Source organism: Bombyx mori, chromosome 5 (genome assembly GCF_030269925.1).
Source record: "Bombyx mori chromosome 5, ASM3026992v2".
NCBI classification, from domain to species: Eukaryota; Metazoa; Arthropoda; class Insecta; order Lepidoptera; family Bombycidae; genus Bombyx; species Bombyx mori.
In genome coordinates, this window is record NC_085111.1 from 489,740 (window position 1) to 512,463 (window position 22,724).

At 42.5% G+C, this 22,724-nt stretch overlaps 1 protein-coding gene across 1 annotated transcript in view; it reads right to left on the reverse strand.

Moving 5' to 3' along the window:
• LOC105841815 (zwei Ig domain protein zig-8) overlaps window positions 1-22,724 on the reverse strand; it is a 348,782-nt gene that overhangs the window by 255,868 nt on the left and 70,190 nt on the right. The window contains exon 3 of the mRNA XM_062668506.1: window positions 621-790. Within this exon, the coding sequence (XP_062524490.1) occupies window positions 621-790 (170 nt within the window). The remainder of the gene's footprint in view (window positions 1-620; window positions 791-22,724) is intronic.

Below are 22,724 nucleotides of genomic sequence, written 5' to 3' on the forward strand. Positions count from 1 at the left end.
ACGTGCAACCGAGCGCATTCAAACTGCCGACACGCGCGCAGGTGCACGGCGGAAGCCCGCGACCTCAACGGAAAGACGCCCCAAGTGCAATTATCGCGAACGATTAAACGCCGGCGGAGGGTCTCGGATCCGCCCTCCCTCCTCCGCGGACTACGTCACGGAATCCTCTAATGACTCTCTGCTCGCGATGAAAGTTTGAAGCATTTCAATAGGACATAGTCTAAATTTGCATGTGGAGATTTTTAAGGCTTTTACATATCAGGAGTGTTTACGGGCTTTTCAAAATATTTACGTGTAATGTTTAGATGAGATCGTTGTTCTAAAGCCCGAGGCTAGATTAAGAATCACATTCATTAGTTTAATAAGTATAAGAAACATACATTAAAACCACACGCGCACCATTTATGCGTCGAAAGTATTACGTCAGAAACCTTAGTAAAAATGCACACAATACAATTTACAAAGTTTTACGTGAACTTAAATGAAGAAAAACGGAAGTCGTCAGGTTAGAGCCCCTTGAACTCACCTACTTGTTCGATGAATCTAGTATAACCCCTTGAGGATACTAGAATGGGCGGGGAACTATTAATTTTGTATAGTACAAAAAAGATATGACTCACCGTTCTATTCCCAAGGTTCCGCACCCTGCAGCTGAGGTAGGCTGATTTGCCGACGAGAGCCGTGACGTTCCGCGGAGTAGCGGCATCAAAGGAGGGCGCAAGCCGTGAGCTGCCTCCGCCGGCCGGGAGCGCGTTTATAGAACCCGACCCGCCCGCTACGTCGCAAGAACCTACAAGCAAATCACAAACTTAATGTAAATTAAATAATAATTTAACAAAACTAACAAAATACGCTTTTATAGAGCTTATAGATAGGTGTTTTTCAGGATATTATCAAAATAACTCTATCTACTAATATCTGTTCATAAAATATTTATAACTACTGATACCATGCACGTCACGCTTTTTTTACAATAAAATCTTTTTTTCTTACACTATTTTTAATTCAAATTTATTAAAATTTATTTTCTATTTTTTAGTTTGATTTTCTATTAAAGCGTATTTTGTTAGTTTTTTTTAAACTATTATTTCTTTTTAATTTTTTAGTTGAATTTGTATTTTTTCAGCTTTTTTTTCTTTTTTTAATATTTTTTTAATATTGAATTGTCATCGGTCCTTAATAAGTATACCAAATTTCGAGTTAATCCGACGTTTTGAAAGGGGTCAAAATCATGTTCAAAGATTCCGTTACAAACATACGTAGTAATACATACGTCTGAAGCTAATAAAGGCGTATAAAACAAAAGCCGAATTATTTTTCTCTTTATTTGAATTTATTTAAAGGTCATAAGATCTAGCATTATTGTGAAGGGTAGAAATTCAATAACTTTTAGGACTTAAACCTCTGCAACGGTATTCTGTCTGTATGGAGTCCACTAGGTGATCACTTAACACTAAGTGAGCTGAATTCGGCTACGCTGTGCTCATCTATAAGTAAAATTGGAGTGTCTGTTTGTAACATTGAAATAACCGCGTTTTACTACATGCATATTATTATGAATATGTATGTATACGGTACATACACCAAAATAACATTTTTTATAATTTTGGTCTGTCTGTTTGTTCCGGCTAATCTCTAGAACGGCTGGACCGATTTTGATCAGACTTTCGCTGATAGGTAGCTGATGATATAAGGAGTAACTTAGGCTACTTTTCTTAGAATAGCTTCGCTCCGTGGCGTCACTCGCGGTACGATAATAACCGCGGGCAACATCGCGGGACTCAGCTAACAATAATAAAATTTAATGTTTCCGAAGCGAAGCGAGGGCGGGTTGCTAGTTAGAAATAAATCATGAAGAATCTGATTAATTTTAGATATTATATCACAAAAAGTATTATGTCTTATTATCCAAAGTCATTTCTACTAGCCAACCTTGTTACGAAGGATCTAGATATATCTGATATCATTAGTGGCAATACAAAAGGTAAATCATAAAAATATTCATAAATATTATCTAAATGAATATGCTACCCGCTCATATGTAATAAAGTGTAATATAATAATCATATGTAATAAAATATATACATATTCTAAACACAATTTTCTTTAAGTAATATTTAAATAGCCTTCGTCATTCAGATGACACTGTGAGTACTCGTATTAAATGACAAACAAACTGAACATCGAGTGGGCGTCGATACAAAGAAACAACGCCATTATTTAATATTCGATATTAAACGTTGTAGGTATTGTTTAACTATATCATTATTAGATGTTTATACAAAATGTTATTATATTTTATATGTACCCAACATTTTATACGCAAGTCGCGTCTGTAATCGGAACCATTGTTTATGCTCACGATTTTTGTTTCATTGTAACAATTTATTTGTACTACGTGTAGATATTATAAACTTATAGTTTTTTTTTATTGCTTAGATGGGTGGACGAGCTCACAGCCCACCTGGTGTTGAGTGGTTACTGAAGCCTATAGACATCTATGACGTAAATGCGCCACCCACCTTGAGATATAAGTTCTAAGATCTCAGTATAGTTACAACGGCTGCCCTACCCTTCAAACCGAAACGCATTACTGCTTCACGGCAGAAATAGGCAGGGCGGTGGCACCTACCCGCGTGCACTCACAAGAGGTTCTACCACCAGTAATTACGCAAATTATAATTTTGCGGGTTTCATTTTTATTACACGATGTTATTCCTTCATCGTGGAAGTCAATCATGAACATTTGTTAAGTACGTAATTCATTAGAAAAATTGGTACCCTCCTGGGATTCGAACACCGGTGCATCGCTCAACACGAATGCACCGGACGTCTTATCCCTTAGGCCACGACGACTTCAAATCGTGGCGATGGATGATTATGGGCTCGTATTATGTGTTAAAATTTGAATACGTCATCAAGTAAAGCCCGTAAATAATAAAATAACATATTGCTTTGGGCGTTTCTTTAACGGGGTTGCGGTCGTGCGAATGGTTTGAAACCTCAGACATGTCTAATTGAACCTGGACCTACAAAGCAGTGCGAGAGTAGGGTCCTCAGCGCGCTGCGGTTCCTCGACACGTGGCGCCTGACCTCTAACATTATTCTCCATTTTAAACTCAATAAATTTGCAAATTCAATTAAGCTTTTTTGTAGTGACGAAAGTTCAGCGTTGTAGAACCTCTTTTTGTGTAAAGGTAGGGGCCACTTTTTATCCGTTTAATTAAAAGTTTAACATAGAATGTACAAGTGCTGACCTTTACTCTCTAAGTTAGTTTTCCTAGTTGGCTAGCTAGGGTAGTCAATCTGTTAACTTTTAATTTGGTCAGGTTGGACTGAGAAAATACAACTAGACAGAATCAAATACATATATCCGATTCTACATGGGCGTTATTGTGGCCCGGTTTTGTTAACAGCTGGAGAATGAAAACATTCCAAATATGCATATTCCTAAAGTCTATATGCGAATAGTGCTCCGATGTTCAGAAACTATATTGCGTTTTGGGGAGATATAATATACGCCAAGGGAAGATCTTCCACCGAGCGGGTGATATTGCTCGGTAGACCGACGGTCCGAATGTTGTTGTTCGGAACTTGTATATATGCGCTTTATCTTGAAAATGTCGTAAGCGAGATTCAGGCATCTGTCAATTATCTTGCGTTGAATGATGGCTACCCGCCACAGCGTTAAAGTTTGATAGAATCTTCTTTTATTTTCTCCACCTTATCCCAATAGGTGGGGTCGGCACAGCTAATTTTTCTCTTCCATTCTCTTCTATCAGCCGTCATCTCCACACTCACTCCTTTCTCTCTCTCGTATCGTCATTCACACACTCCATCCATATCTTCTTCGTTCGACCTCTTCCCCCTCTACCTTGCACTACCATTTCCATACATCTCCTAGGCACATACATCTTCTCTCTACGCATCACATGTCCATACCACGCTAACCGTCCGCTCCTTAATTTGTTGCTTACCGGGGCCACTTTCACACTTCCTCTGATATACTCATTCTTTATCTTGTCCATTCTTGTCACTCCACACATCCATCTCAACATCATAAAGTTTGATAGAATGCCTTTCACATTAGTTTCGTCACGCATAATTTCTTAACTTCCAGCCTTGTGTCTTACAGTCAGAGTCGGTGGTAGAGTAATCTCAAGAATGGGCTCTACTATTAGAACTATTTCAGGCATGAAAGCCCTGTGTTGGGTTTGAAGGATAGAATAGCTGCTGTGTGAAAGAATTTGAAACTTTACCTTATGTCTCTAAGGCCTAGGCTGCACTACGGCTTAGCCGTTGTGGTTTAAAATCGTATAAGTTTATGAAATAGGAAAACGAATACAAGCGACTTGCACTTTTTTCCCGCGACTTATTTTAAAACTGCGAAATGTTAAAAAAAAGCAAATTGTCGCAAAAAAGAACCGCAACGAAATTTGTAATCCATAGAAGTAGGGGGATTCTTCCCATTCTCATCTTCCTATTCTTACGGGTCGTTTAGAACCTCTGGGTATGCGGAGGGACTTCAGTTCTCTCTGTATTTAGTATTGGATGCTCCATTGGGAGTACCGCACCACCCGCCACCAGAGTAGAGTTCGTTCATCCATACTACCCGGAGCCACTGCGTTTATCAGCAGTGCGTTTCCAGAGATCTTTATCACGTACCATCCGGGTTTGAAATGAGCTCCCCTCCACGGTGTTTCCCAAGCGCTATAACATGTCCTTCTTCAAACGAGGGTTGTAGAGGGTATTTAACGGTAGGCAGTGGCTTGGCTCTGCCTCTGGCATTTCTAAACTTTATGGGTGACGATAACAACTTACCATCAAGTGGGCCGTATGCTAGTCTACCTACAAGGGCAATAAAAAAATCTTCTCAATGGCGAAAAGGCCTCCGAATAAAATTACTGTGACTTTGATTCATTTATATTGTATAACGGTTGCCCCGCTCATCAAACCGTATCGTGAAAACTATTTGTGAACACGTTGGCACTAAGTTTTACTTATCTTGTCTTTAACTATAGTACTGTCAGTACCATTGTCAACGAAACACGTTTTAAAATCATCTGACAACAATTCCTCAGCACCGAGCTTAATGTTTCGACTTGTGCTTTTCAAAGCTAAAATATTCACGACGAAGCCTCGCAAAGAATGAATATTCGGTTACTCAAGGTCGGCTGTCGACAACGAAGTTACGAAACAATGTAGCTACTCGTTTTGTTTGTTGAGAAGACTTATTCAAGTATCAAATTTATGCGTCAACGTATATATTAAGCTGTATTTTTTCGCATCAATTTTATTTGACATTTGAAACCTTTGGAATGAACTCACCTCCAGTGAATGTACACGTGATAATGTCATCAGACTTCGTTCGAAAATATCAATGCTTAACATAAAGTAATAGTATAAATTAATAGAACCTTATTTAATTTTAGACTTATATTAAACCTTTTACATATATGTACATCTTTTCTTTTACAATACTTTTAAGACTGTAACTTAAGAATTATATTGTTCATTAATGTATAACGCAAAAAATGATTTTGTTTAGGATATGGCCTGACGACTTACCGTTGAAGTCGTCGTGGCCTGATGGATAAGGCGTCCGGTGCATTCGTATGTAGCGATGCACCGGTGTTCGAATCCGACGGGCGGGTACCAATTTCTCTAATGAAATACTTCTTAACAAACGTTCACGGTAAACTTCCACGGTGAAGGAAAATAACATCGTGTAATAAAAATCAAACCCGCAAAAATATAAGTTGCGTAACCATTTCCCACGGAAATCCCAGTACAAAATAAATAAGAAATTAATAATACGTATAAACCGAATTGTGTCACGTTACGTACTCAGAGGAAAAAAAAAGAAATTATTTACAATAAAAATAATAATAATATAAATATACGTATTTTAGAAGAAACCGTTACGGGACGTAACACCTTTATAGTTATAGACCACAATATGTTTATTATCTTTAGATGAGTAACGAAGCACCGCAAAACATCATCTAATTTTATTTTTACATTAAAATAGCTCGTTGAAATTGTTAATAAATAATTAATCAATTTCGACCACAAGCCATCAGATTCAGTTTCAACAGAAAAAAATGAACGAATCTCGACCGATGACCGCGACATGATGGATGCGCCCTTAATTAACTGAACTTGCCGTACAAGTGTGGCTCTTATGTTATCGACATAAGAGCTAATAAAACTGATAAATTTGTTTTTTACTGAGCGAAAATCAATCTTGTGTTTGTTTATTTAGAGGCTTTTTTAGTCAATTAGTTTGTTGACTGTCACACTAATGGTAAGAGGGTGTTGGGTTCCAGTGATTTATCTATCCATCTATGTACCTATATGAGATAAGTACATCTACAGCCACAATATACTTAGTCTGGCCATAAATACTGTTACAATTAAAAATAAACAAAATATTACATTTGAATTTGGAATCTGTCATTTTTATATGATTGCTCATTGAGTTTTCTCATTTTAGCGCCAATACATTGTACAATATTTTGCGATATTAAAATGGAGTGGGGTGATAAAGAGAACCGAATCGCTGTGATTGCATTACACAAAGTAGGTATGGACCCAAATGCAATTTTTAAAACTCTCCATACGCTTGGTATTAGTAAAATGTTTGTGGACCGGGCTATTAATAGGCACAATGAGACCTCCTCTGTTTGTGACAGAAAAAGATTTGGCCCTCCACGTAGTGCTCGTACGAAAAAGGTGGTCAAAGCAGTAAGGGAAAGAATTCGAAGAAATCGTGTCCTAAAGCAAAAGTTTTTATCTCGGGAGATGAAGATAGCATCTAGAACCATGTCGCGTATTGTAAAAGATGACTTAGGACTTGCAGCCTATATGAGACGTACTGGTCATTTCTTACTTAACTGATAATTTAAAAGAGAATAGGGTGGTAAAATCGAAACAACTACTGAAGCGGTACGCAAAGGGAGGTCATAGAAAAATTTTGTTTACGGATGAGAAAATTTTTACAATTGAGCAACAGTTTAACAAACAAAATGACCGTATTTATGCTCAAAGCTCTAAGGAAGCTTCCCAATTAGTCGACAGAGTGCAACGTGGGCACTATCCGACTTCAGTTATGGTTTGGAGGGGTATTAGCTATGAAGGAGTGACTTGGCCATACTTTTGTGAAAAAGGTATCAAAACATCGGCACAAGTGTATCAAGATACCATTCTTGAGAAGGTAGTGAAGCCCTTTAACAACACCATGTTCAATAATCAAGAATGGTCCTTGCAGCAAGACTCGGCGCCAGGTCATAAAGCTCGGTCTACGCAGTCTTGGTTGGAAACGAACGTTTCGGACTTCATCAGAGCTGAAGACTGGCGGTCGTCTAGTCCCGATCTTAATCCGCTGGATTATGATTTATGGTCAGTTTTAGAGAGTGCGGCTTGCTCTAAGCGCCATGATAATTTGGAGTCCCTAAAACAATCCGTACGATTGGCAGTGAAAAACTTTCCCATGGAAAGAGTGCGTGCTTCTATTGATAACTGGCCTCAACGTTTAAAGGACTGTATTGCAGCCAATGGAGACCACTTCGAATAAGCTTTTTATACTTAAAATTGTTTAATATTTATGTATTAAACTAGCACACTGTAAAAGTAATAAATGTTATTTGCCATAGATTTTTTTTTTTGTTTTCCTTTGTAACAGTATGTATGGCCAGACTAAGTATACTTGAATAGTCAATGTCACGGGTCCCAAATGGTGCTTACGAAATGTGAGAGCGTAGGCGTGTTACTGAGTGGCCACGACTAATATCAGAAACTGCTAATACTAACAACATCGTCTTCGCAAGTGACACTGAAGAGCACACTATAAACAATATCAACTACCTCAGTGCTTTGTCAATAAGCCTTCTTTCTCTCGTAGTGCCTTCTCTCTGGAGGTTGGCTGTTAATTTGGTATGTTCTGTTTAATTATGTTTAAAGCAGAATAGACGTCTTTGGAAGTTGTCGTACCCTAATGGACTGGTGAAATCGCATCGAACGCAGGCATCAAAATATAACTTTAAAAACCAAGATATAACATCATGTAATAAACGAACAAAATTAAACAATAAAAATGAGTAATTACTAAAAAAATGGGACAGACCTCGAAGCCCAAGAAGGGTGGCAATATTCACCTTGTTACGTCTATGAGCTCCGGTTACAACTTAACAGTAGGTGAACCGTGAGCTTGTGTACCTAGATAAACAATAAAAATAAGATCAATAATCGACCATCTTTTTTTAAATATCTTAAGATAGGCTAGGTTTCCCGATTCTTTTTCAACTATAGCAGAATCACTGTCGTGAGCGTGACGATGTATCGTATATAGGATATATACCTGCATCTAATACTTAGTTTTTTACTATTCAAGTTGAATAGACCATCCTCTCTCTAGGCTACCATTGGTTACCAGAATCGATGCGAAGGTGCCGGGTCACAACACCAATTCAGATTTACTCTAAGCACATCGTCGATGCTGCTAACGTTATAGAACCCTTTGGCTTTTGGGTACGAAGTTTCTGAAGCCAACGATTTGTTTTTTTTTTTTTATTTTTTTTTTATTGCTTAGATGTGTGGACGAGCTCACAGCCCACCTGGTGTTAAGTGGTTACTGGAGCCCATAGACACCCACAACGTAAATGCGCCACACACCTTGAGATATAGTTCCAAGGTCTCAGTATAGTCACAACGGCTGCCCCACCCTTCAAACCGAAACGCATCACTGCTTCACGGCAGAAATAGGCGGGGCGGTGGTACCTACCCGTGCGGACTCACAAGAGGTCCTACCACCAGTAATTACGCAAATTATAATTTTGCGGGTTTGATTTTTATTGCACGATGTTATTCCTTCACCGTGGAAGTCAATCGTGAACATTTGCTGAGTACGTATTTCATTAGAAAAATTGGTACCCGCCAGCGGGATTCGAACACCGGTGCATCGCTCGATACGAATGCACCGGACGTCTTATCCTTTAGGCCACGACGACTTCGATTTGTGTTAAAATAGTACTTTTTTATTGCTTAGGTGGGTGGACGAGCTCATAGCTCACCTGATGTTAAGTGGTTGCTGGAGCCCATAGACATCTATGACGTAAATGCGCCATCCACCTTGAGATATAAGTTCTAAGGTCACAGTATAGTTACAACGGCTGTCCCACCCTTCAAACCGAAATGCATTACTGCTTCACGGCAGAAATAGGTAGGGTGGTGGTACCTACCCATGCGGACTCACAACAGGTCCTATTACCATGTGGATACTACAATGCTAATGCAGATTTGAATGTATAATTTTATCTTCTGCTCCCGACATCTAGTACACAGACATGTTTTACATTTCTAGAAAGCTTATTGAGAAAATTATCGTATAGAAATGCAATACGTGCGTGCGTGTCTATTGAAAACATAAATATCCTGTGTGATCCTTACGCAATCAAAATTAGTAAAACAATGCGCAGGACAACGATGTCCCTAGTTTGAATCTATATTTAGATCACTGCTCCAACACCAGAGCGCTGCCATAATCATTAACGCGCCCCATCACTAAGTAAATTGATAGTCTATTGACGTCATAACATGTTCTGTTTACGTTTATTTTCGAACTGAACTTACTTTGCTTTCAGTAACACTTAGCCAGATGATCTTCAATGATTTAGAAAACGAGCTAAACTAATTATAATAAAACAGTACAGTCCTGTGTCTGTGCATTGAATTAAAGTAATATAACTAGAAAGAGGGAAACTAAAAAGAGTAAAACAATATAAAACAGCAAGTTTTAAAGTTGTTTTCTACCTGTCGGTGTGATTGTTTGTTCGCGTAGGTCTACAGGACTACTGAACGACCTTTTATGTAGGTTTCACAAGCAGACATGGACTAGATTGGAGCACATAATAAAGAAGAATATTCTTTCATTAAATCTGTATTTTGCAAAAAATATATCGCCATATAAAGAGATTCGAAATATACATTTTTTTAGGTTATAAAAGTTACATTACGAAAGTAACTCCGTGCGTTTTCTTCACGCCCAAACGGATTTTAACGTAATTCGGAATGCAAATAGTTTGAAGCCTGAGAAAGAGTATAGACTACCTGTCATATTACTGCTGAGCATAGACCGCCTCCCGCGCGATATCGAGTTTAGTCAGACAAAACCGCGGGAAGATAGCTGGTTCAAAATAAATTGGATTTCTGTGAAGTGGATCGGTCCCATAGTTGGTTATACCGCATATTTAATCTGCAATATTTGCAATCCTACGTTCGAACTTCAAGAACAATAGCAGCTATTCCAATCCAATTTGTACCCTGAAGCTGCCTCTCTACGCCAATGCTTCTAGTTCACACTTGCTGACTAATATTTATGCCCAGATGCATAGGCAAGGTCACGGCTTGTCAGTCGTTAAGGACAACTCCAGTTAGCTGGGCTCGGACACCACAAACGCTGCCATCCACACGCAGAGAGCAGGTCGCAGACTCTATTGTATTGCATAACGACTGACCCATCATTCAAACCGGAAGCTGTGGACACTTTACGAGAGGAAGTTGGTTCGTCAGGAACGTCGACCTCCATGACGACCTTGATTTGGCGTCCATCAGTAAGTATCTACAGTCGGCATCAATGCGCCACTTCGACAAAGAAGCACGACACGAGAACCCTCTCATCGTGGCCGCCGGTAACTGCATTCCCGATCCTGCGGACAGAATGGAAAGCAGTCGACGTCGCCCAAAACACGTCATTTCGGATCCTCCCGATCCACTAACGGTGCTTTTAGGTACCTCAAGCACCGGTCATCGTTCTCGTCGAACCCTCCGCTTGCGACGAAGGGCTCGACGAGTAAATTAACCCACAGACACAGCCCACTGAGTTTCTCGCCGGATCTTCTCAGTGGGTCACGTTTCCGATCCGGTGGTAGATTCTGCGAAGCACGGCTCTTGCTAGGGTTCCTGTTAGCAATGTCGTCAGGTTTCAACCCCGTGAGTTCACCTACTAGTTAAGATTATGCTGAAATAGCCTCTTAAAACTATCAGCTTAGAAAAAAAAAGAGAGGAAGCTGTGTCGCCGGCAGGTGCTAACTAGCAGACTATATGAAATCAACATTATTTAATTTTCAGTTTCATTCCACGCTTTTCTACGAATTCGTTTCATCATATCGAACAATTAATTAATTAATACGTGAAAAGAATATTACTATGTTCTGAGAGCAACCATAAAATGTAGTAAATTAGTATTCAGTCAAAAATTAATATACATAATAATGTTTCTCAATTAAAATCTTCGTTCGCCGCTTTCAGCAGCTTTATTTATTTTCAACCAAAGATGAATTTTGATCGGTTTCGAAGGACAATGAATAGGCAGGCGGCTCCTGACGAATAATGTCGGCCAATGACAATAACCATGTCGCTGACAGCAGCAAAATAATCTTCTTAAGCCTCGTTCGAAGCAAGCCGCGGTCAGAGAACACCGACGGGAGGGCTGCATCCCAGAGTTTTATGGTTTATAAAAGTATCCATCAGCTTTGTATTATCTAGAACAAAAACCAGCCACTCTAGAACTTAGTATCGTCTGACACTGATCGATGTCTCTCATTCTAGTTTTTGTTTGTTCCCCCAGAGGGCGACACTTACGTAATGTCGGCGAACGTTGTAAATCGCAACGATTTGTTTACCCGTGAACATATCACCCACACATATGTATATGTTACGTTTGGATATGTTTTGAAAGCTTTTTTAGGATCATAAATAAGCGTTTTTATGTTGCTGTTTTACGTCTTATCTTCGAGTTGTTCTGAACTTTGATTTTAATTTACGATGATGGATTTGCACTGATCGAAGTGGCGTGTGCGTGTGGCGGCTTATGGCACGTGAATTTGTTTATGGACAACATGAAGAAGTATGACACGTTAAACGACGAAGGACTATGACTTAATGGACTAGACGCCCGGTGTATTCACTATGACGGACACGATGACCTATTACCAATTAATATCAGATGGACCGTGAGCTAGTCTGTAAAACATATAACATATAAATCCATGTTTAATTTCTTTCTAGCTTCTTCTTCTTCCTTGTCGCCACCTTATCCCACTAGGTGGGGTCGGCACAGCGAATTTTTCTATTCCATTCTCCTCTACCAGCCGTCATCTCAACACTCACTCCTCTCTCTCTCATATCATCAATCACACACTCCATCCATACCTTCTTCGGTCGACCTCTTCCCCTTCTACCTTGCACTACCATTTCCATACATCTCCTAGTCACATGCATCTTCTCTCTACGCATCACATGTCCATACCACGTTAACCGTCTGCTCTTTAATTTGTTAATTACCGGGGCTACTTTCACACTTCCTCTGATATTTTATTTATTTATTAATTTAGACACACCAACAGCAATACACACAAAACTTTCAAGCTTAAAATTAACATGTATAAAATTAAGTACTGGTATATAAGCCAGCTACAGGCATGTACAGCAATCTCTTATAACACACTATGATAAGTTACAGCAATTTTACAAACAGCGGAAAAATAGGGTTAATTTGAATGTTAACAGTACGACATAAACAAAATATATTTAAAAGAACATGAACACAAGAGTTAACTACTTAACATATACTCATTGTTTCTAATTTCTAGCTAGAGAGAGCTAATACTTGTTCACGTGTCGTTAATAAATGTTAAGGCCCCCCGACCGCCCGGCCCCCGGGTACAACGCCCCTCGCCCCTAACCACCTGAGCTACTGTTAGCACTTCCACATTAAAGTTAAAGGCCCCTTACTACAGCAGGGTCTGTTGAGAGCCATACAGCTGCGAAGCGATCGTGGATTCCGGTTCGATGGGTACGCCTTTAATACAGTGTAATTGAGATTTGGAGCTCTTTCTGTGTACTTATTGTTATCTTACTGCAAATAGGCAGATGAGCTCAGCGTTCACATTGCTTTAAATAACCATTTTATCCGAGTCGATGGACAACAAAACATTATTGCTGTCACCTTGAGACCCAAAGTCACCATTCCGATAGAGGCACCCGTCACGCGCGGACGTGCTCATCGACCACTCGATCGCCCGGCCTTTGTTCGCCCGGCTTTTGTTAGCCCGGCCATTGTTCGCGCGGCCTGTGTTCGTGGTACATCTGCCGACTAAGTGCTCTTTCTGGAAGTTTTTATTTGTTTTATTTCCTTTTGTTGTTTCTGTGTTCGTGGTACATCTGCCGACAAACTGTTTTCCTGGAAGTGTTTAATTGTTCTGTTTCTTTTTGTTATTTCCGTTTTGTTGTCTTTTTTCTTTGTCCTGTAGTAATCGTGCCGCATCGCCACCTGTGTTCAATAGAACCGCTCAGGTCCGAGAAGTTGGGGCCTCGCCGCAAGGCGAGTGTTTTCAAGACCCGGGGCCACCCCACCTGGGCACTCAGCGATCATGGACGCTGTATTCGCGGAATTCCTCCGACTTCGCCACCCACAGCTCGCCTCAGAGTTTCTGGCCTTCAAGGCCGATCACACCGCGAGCCCTCTCGTGGACTCCGCCGAGCTCGCTGCTCCTGCGTCGCCTGTACCTGGGTGCAAAGCTTCTGCATCGAGCACCGCAGCCTCCGTCGTGCCTGCCGTTCCCGCGTCGCCTATACTGGCGAGTAAAACTGCTGCGTCGTCCGCCGTGGCCACCGTTCCAGCAGCGCGATCATCCGCAGCCTCCGTCGTGCCCTCCAAAACACCTGCTCGTAGGTCACCTGCGCCCGCCTCCTCGTCCTCCGACTCTGACTCGGAGATGGAGGTCGACCTCGCTCCCGCCTCATCGACGGATGGATTCACCCTGGTACAAAAGGGTAAGAAGCGGGCCGCGGAGTCTCGAGCTCCCGCGGCCGCTAAAATTAGCAAAGCCGCGAACGCGTCGCGCCCCCGCCCTCAGACTCCCGTTGCGCCTCCAGCCCGTGCCACTCCGTCGCCGCGTCCGGTGGCACAAAATAAAACCCAGACCCCTCCCCCGGTAATCCTCCAAGAGAAGGCAGCTTGGGATCGAGTTTCCCTGGCCCTTAAGGCCAAAAATATCAACTTCACGAATGCCCGTAACCTCGCGAACGGCATTCAAATTAAGGTTCGAACACCCGACGACCATAGGGCCCTCTCTTCTTACCTCCGTAAGGAGCGTATAAGTTTCCACACGTATACGCTCCAGGAGGAGCGCGAACTCCGTGCCGTCATACGTGGCATCCCTAAAGAGTTGGATGCCGAGCTCGTCAAGGCCGACCTTCTCGAACAAGGCCTACCGGTTAACTCCGTATACCGCATGCACACAGGTCGCGGAAGGGAGCCATATAATATGGTTCTCGTCGCCCTCCAGCCTACCCCCGAGGGTAAGAAAATATTCAACATCCGAACGGTCTGTAGCCTTTCCGGAATCGCCGTCGAAACCCCACACAAGAAAGGCACACCTAGCCAGTGCCATAACTGCCAACTATACGGGCATTCTTCCCGTAACTGTCACGCGCGCCCCCGATGCGTCAAGTGTTTAGGCGATCACGCCACGGCCTTATGCACTCGCGATCAAAAAACCGCGACGGAACCGCCTAGCTGCGTCCTGTGTCAAACACAGGGTCACCCCGCAAATTACCGCGGATGCCCCCGAGCCCCGAAAATAAATCGCCGCGTCGCCCGCCAAAACCGCCTCCGAGCTTCCGGCCCAGACATCAAAGCCTCGGCACCCTCTGTGTCGCAGGCTAAGCCAGCGTTCGTTCCGGCGCCGGTGCCCAGTGTCTCGGCTTGGGCGAAACCGCTGCCGTACACGAACACGGTTACAACTCCCTCCTCCGCAATTCGTCCCGCCCCTGCAACTCGTCCCTCTCCCGCGACTTGCCCTCCGACCGCGTCCGACAATCTCGCTTTAGCGATCGACTTCTTTCAGTCGATCAACTTTGAGCGCGTTAACGCTTTGGGCGACGCCATTCGCGCTGCCTCCACTGCACAACACTTTATCGCCGTTGTGCAAGAATACGCCGACGTATACGCGTCATTAAATACGTACGTCCTCCCCTCACTCCGCCGGTAATCAATGGCGTACATAAGTAGAATAAAGCCCCTATCCGTAACGATAGGATTTTTTAACGCTTACGGTCTCGCAAATCAACGTGATCAGGTTTCTGACTTTTTGCGTGACCATCAAATTGATATATTTTTAGTGCAGGAGACCCTACTTAAGCCCGCGCGCCGTGACCCTAAAATCGCGAACTATAACATGGTCAGGAACGACAGGCTCTCTGCTCGTGGTGGTGGTACCGTCATTTACTATAGAAGAGCCCTGCATTGCGTCCCGCTCGATCCTCCCGCGCTCGCTAATATCGAAGCATCAGTGTGCCGAATCTCACTGACGGGACACGCGCCGATCGTTATCGCGTCCGTTTATCTTCCACCGGATAAGATCGTTCTAAGCAGTGATATCGAGGCGCTGCTCGGCATGGGGAGCTCTGTCATTCTGGCGGGCGACCTAAATTGTAAACACATCAGGTGGAACTCACACACCACAACTCCGAATGGCAGGCGGCTTGACGCGTTAGTCGATGATCTCGCCTTCGATATCGTCGCTCCGCTAACCCCGACTCACTACCCGTTAAATATCGCACATCGCCCGGATATACTCGATATAGCGTTATTAAAAAACGTAACTCTGAGCTTACACTCGATCGAAGTAGTTTCAGAGTTAGATTCAGACCACCGTCCCGTCGTTATGAAGCTCGGTCGCGCTCCCGATTCCGTTCCCGTCACGAGGACTGTGGTGGATTGGCACACGCTGGGCATCAGCCTGGCTGAATCTGATCCACCATCGCTCCCGTTTAGCCCGGACTCTACCCCGTCTCCTCAGGATACCGCTGAAGCCATAGACATCTTAACGTCACACATCACCTCGACATTAGATAGGTCATCGAAACAAGTTGTAGCGGAGGACTTCCTTCACCGCTTCAAATTGTCCGACGATATTAGGGAACTTCTTAGAGCTAAGAACGCCTCGATACGCGCCTACGACAGGTATCCTACCGCGGAAAGTCTCGCATCGCTGAAGTCAAAGATGCCAGATGGTCTGATTTCTTAGAAGGACTCGCGCCCTCCCAAAGGTCTTACTACCGCTTAGCTCGTACTCTCAAATCGGATACGGTAGTAACTATGCCCCCCCTCGTAGGCCCCTCAGGCCGACCCGCAGCGTTCGATGATGACGAAAAAGCAGAGCTGCTGGCCGATACATTGCAAACCCAGTGCACGCCCAGCACTCAATCCGTGGACCCTGTTCATGTAGAATTAGTAGACAGTGAGGTAGAACGCAGAGCCTCCTTGCCACCCTCGGATGCGTTACCACCCGTCACCCCGATGGAAGTTAAAGACTTGATCAAAGACCTACGTCCCCGCAAGGCTCCCGGTTCCGACGGTATATCCAACCGCGTTATTAAACTTCTACCCGTCCAACTCATCGTGATGTTGGCATCTATTTTCAATGCCGCTATGGCGAACTGTATCTTTCCCGCGGTGTGGAAAGAAGCAGACGTTATCGGCATACATAAACCCGGTAAACCAAAAAATCATCCGACGAGCTATCGCCCGATTAGCCTCCTCATGTCTCTAGGCAAACTCTATGAGCGTCTGCTCTACAAACGCCTCAGAGACTTCGTCTCATCAAAGGGCATTCTCATCGATGAACAATTCGGATTCCGTACAAATCACTCATGCGTTCAACAGGTGCACCGCCTCACGGAGCATATTCTTGTGGGGCTTAATCGACCAAAACCGTTATACACGGGAGCTCTCTTCTTCAACGTCGCAAAAGCGTTCGACAAAGTCTGGCACAACGGTTTGATTTTCAAACTATTCAACATGGGCGTGCCAGATAGTCTCGTGCTCATCATACGGGACTTCTTGTCGAACCGCTCTTTTCGATATCGAGTCGAGGGAACCCGCTCCTCCCCACGACCTCTCACAGCTGGAGTCCCGCAAGGCTCTGTCCTCTCACCCCTCCTATTTAGCTTATTCGTTAACGATATTCCCCGGTCGCCGCCGACCCATTTAGCTTTATTCGCCGACGACACGACTGTTTACTATTCCAGTAGAAACAAGTCCCTAATCGCGAAGAAGCTTCAGAGCGCAGCCCTAGCCCTAGGACAGTGGTTCCGAAAATGGCGCATAGACATCAACCCAGCGAAAAGTACTGCGGTGCTATTTCAGAGGGGAAGCTCCACACGGATTTCCTCCCGAATTAGGAGGAGGAATCTCACACCCCCGATTACTCTCTTTAGACAACCCATACCCTGGGCCAGGAAGGTCAAGTACCTGGGCGTTACCCTGGATGCATCGATGACATTCCGCCCGCATATAAAATCAGTCCGTGACCGTGCCGCGTTTATTCTCGGTAGACTCTACCCCATGATCTGTAAGCGGAGTAAAATGTCCCTTCGGAACAAGGTGACACTTTACAAAACTTGCATAAGGCCCGTCATGACTTACGCGAGTGTGGTGTTCGCTCACGCGGCCCGCACACACATAGACACTCTCCAATCTCTACAATCCCGCTTTTGCAGGTTAGCCGTCGGAGCTCCGTGGTTCGTGAGGAACGTTGACCTACACGACGACCTGGGCCTCGAATCTATCCAGAAATACATGAAGTCAGCGTCGGAACGGTACTTCGATAAGGCTATGCGTCATGATAATCGCCTTATCGTTGCCGCCGCTGACTACTCCCCGAATTCTGATCACGCAGGAGCCAGTCACCGTCGACGCCCTAGACACGTTCTTACGGATCCATCAGATCCAATAACCTTTGCATTAGACGCCTTCAGCTCTAACACTAGGAGCAGGCTTAGGGACCTCGGTAACCGTACTCGTCGAACTCGACAAAGAGTTCGCCGTGCAACCTAACCCATGAATCAGCTCGCTGAGTTTCTCGCCGGATCTTCTCAGCGGGTCGCGATTCCGATCCGGTAGTAGATTCATTCGCGAAGCAATTGCTCTTGAGTTGTTAGGTCTCCTTCGGAGGCGCTCGGGCAGTTGTTAGCTAATCCCGCCCCTCTTGGCTGAGCCTTTGCTCGCCCACCTGTCCTGGTGAAACTGGAAAGGCCTTCGGGCCACCAGTAAACTATCAATCATAAAAAAAAAAAAAAAAAAAAACCCAAAGTCAGTGTCTCATATGTAAAGAGAGATTATCTATTCCGTTCCGTTATCGTATATTATAGAATTTATATTTATGTATTAATATCAAAAACTTTGTACCCCTTTTTACGAAAATTGCGCGAACAGAAGAGTATGAAATTTCCGATACTTATAGAGAATATATAGAAGGGGTGCAAAATGCTAATTTTTTTTTTTATTATGCATTAAATACATTAAATCAATGAAGAAAAACACTACACACCACCATGGATTTACACACACGCATAAATACTCTTTTATTTATTGTCAAACTTTTGTTAGTGTTTAAGGTCTATGGTCAAATTGAGAATAGATTAAGATTGTTTGTTGTTAGTATCATTTGCCTATAGTGTAGCCTTGGCGAAATCTGTGATTATAAAAGTAAAATCTTTGACAATAGAACCATAATAATGTTCAAATATATAATTTAAATTAAAAATAATGGTCACATTTCGACCGCTGGGCGACCACCATACAAGTAATGAAATGTTAAAATTTGTTATGCTTTGTTTGGCTTTGATCATTCACTCTGCACTCTTGATTCCGGCCTGTTTATTCCCGATGATTTCAACTGCGGCAAGTGTGAACCGATATTGTACAAATGACAGAGCAGGGTGAAAGAAGTAAAAGGGCAGGAACTGGGAAGAGAACGTTTACAAATCGCGAGCCACAAATAAACACGTTAACAGTTTGTGTACATTAACATTCATCGGAACGCTGGTTCTTTAGTTTTATTTTCGGTGTTCATAATATGTAAGTGTGCGTCGCGGTCTCACTCGTTTTTATATATTTCGAGTGTAACGTATAACCCATAACACTACGGTCCACAAACAGTACTCTGCTTGCAACAAACATGTACAATGATTTTTTTTTTTCAGAGATAAATTACGTGTGTCTTACAACGCCGCACATCATTCATTTTACTAATTGAATCGCAATGTACGGCGCGGTTACTTGTATCCTCAGTTGTGGCCGTAGAAAGAATGCCTATTTGATAACCACATACAACCGATGAAACAAACACAGCTCCAATATCGTTACGAATTCAGATGCACAAAGTAAATATTAGTTGGGGGTTCATAAATCGTTTCGATTTAATATCCTGCCTGCCCCTCCTCTCCCCTCTCAGGTTCAGTACCGGTTTACCAATACCCTCGCTCTTCTATTAGCTGAACTTCCGTTTGATATGAACAGTGGATTATAGAGTATATCTAACCATTAAAAGATTCGTTCTGATGACTGTTTTATGGAATTGTTATTTTCCTACCTATTCTAGTAGCCTCGGTTATTATAGATTCACCGAACTAGTAGGTGAGCTCACGGGGCTCAAACCGGGAGTGCTGCTAACACTGGCCCAGAAGCAATGCTTCGCAGAATCTACCACCGGATCGGAAACGCATCCCACCGAGAAGATCCGGCGAGAAACTCAGTGGGCTGTGTCTGTGGGTAAGATGACTCGGTAGCGGTTTTATGCTCATCAAAATCAGCTCCTAGATTCTATGCAGCCCTGGCCGTATCTGTGCCGTTCTAAAATTTGCAGGTTCGAGACTAGCCATCGCTTCCTTTGTTTTAGTATTTTGAAATCAATTGCGTACGTAAAGTAGATGAAATGTGTTCATGAGTTGAAAGATCATTCTGTTTTTTTTATTAAAGAGTTATTTTTCTAAATCTAGTTATTTTATGTTGTTAAAAATAAATTAATAAAACTATCCAAAAATGTAGTGTTAGAGCAGACTTCACAGATTATACGGGCAGCGTTATAAAGCTCACAGTCGGATGTACTCACATGTCACGCACAGATACACGCTACATACAAATCAATCAATGAACGTTTGTTTTGTGTCAATATAAGTCTGGCTTTCATCTGGTCGTAGGGACCGACGCATGCCCCTCTAATTGGATCGCGACGACATATTGATTTACGTTAAACATCTTACTTAAATCCGTCGTGTGTTTTAAGTTTTTTGTATGAAGTTAACAGAAATATGAAATGCAAGTAACAAAATTACGTAATTTTTTTTTATTGCTTAGATGGATAAACGAGCTCACAGCCCACCTGGTGTTAAGTGGTTACTGGAGCCCATATACATTTACAACGTAAATGCGCCACCCACCTTGAGATATAAGTTCTAAGATCTCAGTATAGTTACAGCAGCTGCCCCACCCTTCAAGCCGAAACGCATTATTGCTTCACGGCAGAAATAGGCGGGGTGGTGGTACCTACCCGCGTGAACTCACAAGAGGTCCTACCACCAATAAAATATTGCGTAATAACCTGATTATATAATATACACGTGTATGGTCCCAATTCTCGGGGTTAATAGCCTCTGGAGTGGTGGTTGCGTCCGCCAAGTGCATTTGCTTTTACATTAACGGGTTAACGAAATGCTAAAATGATCAAATTTTGGCAAATGTTGCCCGTTCAAGTCAAGTTTGTGCGTTTTTATTGCGAATTCGATTAGAGAATAGGTTTGGTTTTGAATTACTCAGTGTGTCTTCATATACACAGATTGGAGTCTTGTAATTTATAATTACAGTATTATAGAAGTTGTGCGTTCGGAAACACTTCGTTTTCAGTTTCTTTCTAAAGTCAAGTAGGTAACGTATATTATTTACAAATGACCCCGATCGACAACTATATCAATAATTGTTGCGTGGTGTGTATTGCGTGCGACATGAACCGCCTGCTCATCTCGAACTAATGTTATAAAATACTCGGTCTATAAAACGGTTTTGTAGCGGTAATCATTGAATAAGGCACCGAACACCTAGCGACGACGTCCACGCATCTGTTCTGCTTTTTTTTTTTTTTAAACAATCACGCCACGTTAACTGGTCCCATGATAAGTTCGTAAAGAACTTGTGTTACAGGTACCAGATAACGGAAATAAATGTAAGATTTTTATCATACACATACATATATTTAATATACATCCATAACCCTGGAAAATACATTTATATTTATCATACAAATATCTTCCCTTGGCGGGATTCGAACCCGCGACCCCCTTGTGTAGTGACCATGTCACTTACCGCTACACCAGACGGCCGTCAACTCTATGTTAAGTAAACATCACATGATTTAGTCAAGACTTTTTACCGCGGTATAATCTTAGAACGTCTTAACATTTACACAATTCGGTTTGTTCCGCTCCTTACCATCGAATACTTTAAATTATTTTACAATTATGGATGTTACCAGATTTATATTGTTTCATTCAGAATTTTATTGGCTTGTCCTATATCTGCGAGAATATACCTATATATATCCAATTATATGACGGAGCCTTTCAACGTAACTTTCACGATCTTCAAGTCATCTAATTAACTTAACTTTTTTATCCATATCAAGGACCGATGACAATAAAATATAAATCACTTTGGCCTAATTAATATCCAGGAACATCAGGATAAAGGAAAATATATATATTTTAGTTGACTTTCTCTGAAAGCTTATATTATAAGCTTCATATTTAACAAGGACGTTTAAATAAGCAAGGCTTTAACAATAACCGTCACTATTTTTTTTTTATGATTGAAGGATTACTGTTGGTCCGGAGGCCTTTCCAGTTTCACCAGGACAGGTGGGCGAGCAAAGGCTCAGCCAGGAGGGGCGGGATTTGCTAACAGCTACCCGAGCGCCTCCGAAGGAGACCTAACAGCTCAAGAGCAGCTGCTTCACGAATGAATCTACTACCGGATAGGAATCGCGACCCGCTGAGAAGATCCGGCGAGAAACTCAGCGAGCTGATTCATGGGTTAGGTTGCACGGCGAACTCTTTGTCGAGTTCGACGAGTACGGTTACCGGGGTCCCTAAGCCTGCTCCTAGTGTTAGAGCTGAAGGCGTCTAATGCAAAGGTTATTGGATCTGATGGATCCGTAAGGACGTGTCTAGGGCGTCGACGGTGACTGGCTCCTGCGTGATCAGAATCGTCACTAATGCCATTAACACTAATGTTACTAACAGATTATCGCAGAGCGTTCGTGAACATGTTTCAGATTTTATTAGAATAAAGATAATATGGTATGTACCAGATCTCGAGCTTACTGCATCATGAGGAAAGACAAACCCAATACATGAAGAATCTTTAGTAAAGGCCAATTACATTCCGGATCGCTGTAGAAGATTCCAATTGTTGTTGAATTAATTCACGACATCGACGCGATTGTTACTGAATAGTTGTATACCGAAGTGTTTGTAATTAATTTACGGGGATAAGACAAACGGCATTGTTACCGGGCTACTGTGGTTGTAGGGTGACCATGATTACAATACAGAATTAAAAATGATTATTGATTTTAATTTCATTTCGATATTGGAGGTAAAGCGTAGTGTAAGTCATCACCACTACCCTGCCTATTCCTGCCGGAAAGTGTTCTGGTTTAAAGGATGGTACTGCCGCAGATTCCTGTTGTCACATAATACCAGGCGGATCGTGAGCTTGTTTGCCCATCTAAGTATTGATAAACAACTTTTTCTTCTTGCCCTTATCTCACAGCACGTGGGATCGGCGCAGCATGTTCTATTGTCACGCTGTCGCTAGTTAGCTC